The sequence below is a fragment of the Pinus tabuliformis genome, chromosome 6 (genome assembly GCF_031772625.1).
Source record: "Pinus tabuliformis cultivar Carrire ecotype Pingquan chromosome 6, CPIR1, whole genome shotgun sequence".
Classification (NCBI taxonomy): Eukaryota; Viridiplantae; Streptophyta; class Pinopsida; order Pinales; family Pinaceae; genus Pinus; species Pinus tabuliformis.
The window spans coordinates 1,797,967,033-1,797,973,807 of NC_142292.1; the positions used below are offsets into that span (position 1 = coordinate 1,797,967,033).

The following is a 6,775-nucleotide window of genomic DNA, read 5'->3' on the forward strand; positions in this document are numbered from 1 at the left end:
ATTCCAACTTGGTTGGTGGAAACGGTAGAAAATCCTTTACATACTTAGACTTTTTTAAGTTGGGTGAGATTTTAAAAAACCGAAAATAAATAGCTTGTAAATAAGTAGCTTGTTATATGGTATTAAATGAAAAAGTCATATATGTTTATTGTTAGATTTTATTCTGTCAAAATAGAACAGTGAGCATATACAACCCAATTCATTTAATGCCTTATAACATTGTTGCTCTCTTAAAAACCTTTACTTTTCTACAAACTCCGGTAAAAGTAAGAAAAAACCAACTTGCCTTCTACCCATACAGAAACATGCATGGCCTTCTCAGGAACGAATTTCTTGCTTTTCTGCCGACCTCGGGCAAAAGTAAGAAAAAGCTAACTTGTCTTTTACCGATACAGAAACATGCACGGGCTTCTCAGGAACGAATTTGAGGAGGACTGACTACCAGAACCAATCATCCTTTGCAGGGTTCGTATTGAATGGTCTCCACTGGAGAAAAATTTAAAATTTAACTAGTACTGACCATGGGGCCCAATGACCTTTACAGAGGTGGTGGTAGGATTCCATCGGATGAGTACCCAAAAAAAGGAATGACATCAGATTGAAGTAACACCACCACCACCAGATTTAAGAATTCTGACAGAAATAACATCAGATTGAAAGAACAAACTCACCACTGTTGGAAACCCCAAGTGTTTCACTCCTTTATCTTTATCTGGTTACAGCATTTAACTGTAATTTTATCTGGTGACAGCATTCGACAATATATGATTAGGTGATAATTTTAATGAGAGTAGATTTTGGAGATATTTTGGAATTTGATACGCAAAAATGTGTAAATTTTTCAATCTATCAGATTTCAAAATATTCTCGAAATCTACAATCAATTTTATTTGTTTATCATTAAAATATTATTACATAGACCCAATAATCAGATTCCAAAACATTCCTCAAATCTATCATCAATTAAATTCATCTATTCTAATTTATTTATTATTAAAATATATTTACATGAACCCAACTCTGTCAGAGTGTACAACCTGGACCAGAGCAGCAGAATTTGTCTACCATAATTGTCAGCCAGAAATTCATTCTCCACATACCCTTATAAACCCAGACGATCATCTTCCCTTCCATAAGTTGAGAACAAGAGCATTTTTGGTATGCAATATTATTATTTCATTTAGCACAATGGCAATCAGAAGCGTTGTATGTATTAGTTTGCTAATTCTTCTATGTTCCACAGCCATTTATGGGCAACTTTCCTCAGGTTTTTATAACCAATCGTGCCCCAATGTGTTGTCCATTGTGAATTCTGTAGTGCAGCAGGCCATTGCCCAGGAGAAACGGATGGGGGCGTCGTTGCTGCGCCTTCACTTTCACGACTGTTTCGTTAATGTAATGATTTCGTCTCAGTTTTTAAAGGATAAGTTTCAGTTATGATGTTTTATGCAGATTTTGAAATATTTCAAAAACTTGATTGATGGATATAAGGGAAGTCAGTTGTTTGATTTGAATTGGAGATAATTACTCATAGTTACATTTAGCATGCAGTTTCAAACAATCTGAATGTGTTGATTGCAGGTCAGGAGAGGAGTCAAATAATTTACCTCTAATTACCCCTAAGATTCTGGGATATTTATTAATCTGCAAAATCCACATAAATCTATATAAGGATGCCCATTTCAGTCAGCCTACTTACAATCTAGGAGTCAAATAATTAACAATTAAACTCTCTTGATTTTAAGATTTTGGGATATTTCTAAATCTGCAATCGACATAAAGATGTACATTGAGGAAGATGTACATTGAGGAAGTGTCAGTCATGCTAGAGTCCCAATTTAGTCCGGGTAAATCATGCATGTGAGTGTCAATATTTATTTTTAGCCATTTTGAATCTATTTAATTATGTAGCTGCAAACAATTGAATCAATCTAAATTACTGAGTAAGACTTTATATCAAATTGTGAAGTGTTAGTAAGACAGCTGCTGATCTTGTCATGGATACCTTTTTGCATTGATTTTGGTACGATCTAGTGATGATCTCTTTTGGGATATCCTATGGCTGTAAGATTTTGATTCAGATGCTTGCAAGGTTTCTGATCCTTGTCATATCTTATGTACTTTTTATATTGTCTCAATATAATTCTATGAAGATTTTTCTCTCTGAAAAAAAAAAAAGAGTCCCATAATCAGTGTAAATCATGCATATGAACCTAAAATTAACATATCTATTTTTAACCCTTTTAGATCTATTTAATTATATAGCTTCAAACAATTGAATCAATCCACATTACTGAGTAAAACTTCCTATCAAATTGTGTTGTTATATGATTTTTTTTTTCTATCAATTTCACGACTTCTTTTCTATCTATTAAATTTTGAAAATATTCCAAGATCTACAATCCCCTTAACTTTACTTAAGTCTTTCATTTAGGCATTCATTTTTGTTTTTCATGAATTGATGTAATCAAATCGCTTGACTTAATTGTACACAACTGATTTTCTTGTGGCGATCAGGGTTGCGATGGCTCAGTACTGTTGGACGACAACTCGACATTTACAGGCGAGAAGACCGCAAAACCTAATAACAATTCCTTGAGAGGATTCGATGTTATAGACACCATCAAATCTCAACTGGAGGCAGCCTGCAGTGGTGTCGTGTCGTGTGCAGATATTGTCGCCATTGCTGCTCGTGATTCAGTCGTGCAAGTATAAATTCATCTCTACTCCTCTGAATTTATTGTAATTTTTGTCAATACAATATCCCATGGAATTGGAGCAATCAAATAACCTTGTTGGTTCATCTGTATTTGATAGCTGGGAGGCCCATCATGGACGGTATTGCTAGGGAGGCGAGACTCGACGACTGCTAGTTTAAGTGCTGCAAACAGTGTCATTCCCGCTCCCACCTCCAACCTCAGCGCCCTCATCTCATCATTTAGAGCAGTGGGGCTTTCTCCGGATGACATGGTCGCACTTGCAGGTACTCAGGATTAAACTGTGTTGGATTTGGAAGCCTTTCTTGGGTTTGTTACATGTGATTGATTTAAGGATCAGTTAATTCTAGTGATATATCTGTTTACTCGATTAAATTAAATTGTGTTGGACTTGTAATTCTTTCTGAGTGTTTCCTCGCATGTGATTCTATTTACTAACACTTCACTTGTAGGGATGCATCTAATTACTAATACCTCACTTGTTGGTTTTGTTGTAATCCTGTTCCCCACATGTGCTTGTAATCTTGATCCCAACATGAGTTTTGTTGTAATCTTGATCCCAACATGTGCTTGTTTGTGACTTGAACTCTGTGATGTGTCAATTTGCGAACACTTGTGGATTTTGGTGTAATGGTAATAGTTAAAAATTCTCTGCATTTGTAATAATTGGTCATTTTTATATTGATTGTAGATTTTGAAATTCAAAATAAATTTTGAAAATATTTAAATTCAAAAATAAATAACAACAAAGTTAATTGTTTAAACTCATTACTATCCATTTATTCATCTAAACTATATTCTCAGAATCTGCAATCTAGATAATTTCAAATATAGCAATTAATTATGATATCCCATACTGACTTATTGAGCTCCTGGTGTTGCAGGTTCTCATACAATTGGCCAAGCGCGTTGCACAACCTTCAGAAATCGCATCTATAATGAATCCAGCAAAGACTCGACATTCGCCAGCTTAATCCAGGCAAACTGCCCAGCCACAGGAGGTGACAATAACCTAGCATCCTTGGACCTCCTCACTCCCACAGTCTTTGACAATAACTATTATAACAATCTGAAGAGCCAGAAAGGACTCCTCCACTCGGATCAGCTATTATTCAATGGGAGTTCTACTGATACTAAGGTTTCTTTCTACGCCCCCGATCCAAATGCCTTCTTCAGTGATTTTGCAAATGCCATGGTGAAGATGGGGAACATCAATCCTCTCACCGGGAACAATGGAGAGATCCGAAAAAATTGCAGGAAAACCAACTGATGCCTGGACCTCCTCCACTGGGAATTGCCATTAATTTTTTTTTGAAGAGATAGAATCATTGCCTGCGAAATCACCTCCATTGTAAAAGCTAAATTTAGTTTTCTAGCCTAAAGACTTCATGTATTTGGATTGAAAATGTGTATTCAATAACAAGCCACAGAAATAAATCTGAAGTGGCTGGCAGACCTTCTGATAGAAAAATTCTGATGTGGCTAGCAGACCTTCTCAAGCAATTTAGATTCAACGTTCGATCCGGTTCCTGTATTATTATTGGAAGTTCTCGGTCCGGTTCCTGTATTATTATTGGAAGTTCTTTAAAAAAATTCTAATATGGTTTGTGGTTTGGACCTTCTAAAGCAATCTAGATTCAAAATTCGAAATTAATCTTTTTACTAGATACACTGGTTACAACAACTTATTTTTAGCAGAGGATCCATGGCAAAAAGTTAGTTGGTAGGGGTGATATTTGAGAGACAGCAAGTCAAACTTGAATGAGAACAAATAGAAATTCGAACTGTATGCTGTTCATTCTGCACCAAGAAGTTCAATTATTTGAGTATTTTATATATATATATATATATATATATATATATATATTTCATTTAGATATTTTGAAAATATTATTAAATTTGAAAAACAAAAAATAATTATTTCATTTTTTCTTAATTGTTGAATTTAGACTTCTGTGATCCATATTAATTATAATTTTTTTCCTTATTATATAGAAGGTAATTCTGTGGAAGCTTTTCGAACCAATCAATGTGGTTCATCTTGTTACCATTATGTTTCGATAAAGTATGGAGAATGATTGGAAGCGATAAAGTAAATAAAGTGGTTGATTATAACATCTTTAAATAAATATTATATAGAAAATAATTCCATCAACACAGTATCGAATCAATCAATTTGGTTCATCTTCAAAATAAGATGAACCACATTATCTTCTTTTTCTTAATTAACAAAAACAAATTCTACAACTTAAAAACATTAACCTAAAAACATTAATCATAATTATGAATAATGACATATATATATATATATATATATATATTTCTTGAAAATATTTCTTCGTGCTGTCTTCCAAAACCTCACATGAAAGTAAATGAAGGAACACCCTTTGTATATTTATCACTACTATCCCTCACTCTGTAATTAGGAACAAAATCTCATCTGCATTCCTACATTCAAGAAATATTTTTTACAACTTTAAGGAAGAAAACGTAATTATGAAGAAAGATTAGTAATCCGAGATCTCCTCTTCATGTGTTTCTCAAAAGGGATGTCTAGGCACCCTTCCTTCAAAGGAGATGCCTAAACACTTTTATAGATTTCCATTTGATAATTTATGAAGATAAAATGAGGGAATAGAGTTTATGGAATATGTGATTATCATAACTAATGATAGTAATAAGTTTTAATTTAATTGAGTTACAATTTAGTTTCAAAAATAATGGAAAATTTTAGAAATTTTGATTATAATTGTCAAGTTTCAGTATTTTGGGTGTCTTACAGATTTTTGATGTATTTGAATCTATTTAGACCATAAAAAAAAGATTTAAAAGCTTTTAAAATTAGATAATATTAAATAAAATAAGAGAAAAAGTAAAATAATATATTATTTTTAATAAAATAGTTGATTTTTGTATTTATTTAATATTTTATTTATCTTCTTTCTTTTTTACTTAAATATTCAATATAATCATTAATTATTTTAGGATGTGTGAGAGTAATTTAAATTTTATCAAATTTCATAGGGAAAAAATAAAATATTATATCCATTCATAATTTGGTAGATTTAAATAGTTTTCAAATTTAGTAGATTTAAATGGTCTTCAAAAAATTTCAAAATTTACATAATAAACATAGTTTCCACTAAATTACACAATAATGAATTTGTATGGGATGACTTGTTATTGTTTGGATTTTATCAATATCATTATTTTAATAATTTAGAGACTAGGTCTCTATGCTAGGGATCTCGGTATATTTCAGAATGTTTATGTGTCTTGTTACTTGGATGTCCACTCTCAAAAAAATCTATTTCCTTTACTACCACCAACACACCACCAAATCATTACTAAAATTAACAAACACCAAAATCAAAGAAGATGTCCAATACCAACACATCATTGAATCATTACAAGAACTATCAAACACCAAAATCAAAGAATATCTCCCAATATGAAGGGCAAGAGAAAGATCAAAATGGAAGCAACAAAATGTTAGACTTTTAAAACCCATCGATTAATTCAATGAATTTTTTGAAGTGAAAAGAACTGCAACTAAACTTTCAACATAAATTCATCAAATATACTGAGTTGACTAACTGGACTATTTGCAATGGAAAAAACAAAATTGAAGACAGCACATTCAGAAATTTTACCCACGAAACCCTAACTGGGGAAAACCTACAAACTTATGTGCTCTTATTATGCTCAGCAAAATCTTCATAAATGGATTACAAGTATGATGGAAAACTTCCCTTCACTTTTCTAACCGACAACACAATTGCTCTGGGAATTTCTCTCCTACTCGGCATGAACGTGTGTGCACTGTACAAACTCATACAAGTCGATATGGCCTTTCTATGTAGCTGAATGCGGCCCTGACTGAAGTGTATGCTAGCTGGAAAATACTTTGAGGTTGTCCTACCTCTCTTTCTTCCCTAGTGCACTAATATGAAACCCTTAGGCATTGAACTGAACACCCTTCTCTATGTTGAGCTAAACACACAAGTTGTCTAGTGCATAATAATCTAAGTATGCACCATTTTCCCTCCTTTGATGTC

The 6,775-nt window shown here is 32.8% G+C and overlaps 1 protein-coding gene across 2 annotated transcripts; it reads left to right on the forward strand.

The window, feature by feature from the left end:
- The first annotated feature begins 1,030 nt into the window (after positions 1–1,030).
- LOC149266202 (cationic peroxidase 1-like) lies at positions 1,031–4,254 on the forward strand. Of its 2 annotated transcripts, XM_089395286.1 has the most exons (5): positions 1,031–1,158; positions 1,319–1,395; positions 2,518–2,709; positions 2,818–2,983; positions 3,602–4,254. In XM_089395286.1, exons 2-5 carry the CDS (start codon positions 1,348–1,350, stop codon positions 3,985–3,987), a joined length of 792 nt encoding a protein of 263 aa, XP_089251412.1. In that variant the 5' UTR covers positions 1,031–1,158; positions 1,319–1,347; the 3' UTR covers positions 3,988–4,254. The 2 variants fall into 2 exon arrangements, with proteins under 2 accessions (XP_089251412.1, XP_089251403.1); XM_089395277.1 differs by having other exon boundaries at positions 1,079–1,395.
- The last annotated feature ends 2,521 nt before the right edge of the window (positions 4,255–6,775 follow it).

Bases quoted from the DNA above. Each gene is read 5' to 3' on its own strand.
- LOC149266202 (XM_089395277.1), top strand. From the start codon at position 1,189: ATGGCAATCAGAAGCGTTGTATGTATTAGTTTGCTAATTCTTCTATGT. The intron at 1,396-2,517 runs GTAATGATTTCG...TGTGGCGATCAG, and splicing joins TTCACGACTGTTTCGTTAAT to GGTTGCGATGGCTCAGTACT. The intron at 2,710-2,817 runs GTATAAATTCAT...TGTATTTGATAG, and splicing joins CTCGTGATTCAGTCGTGCAA to CTGGGAGGCCCATCATGGAC.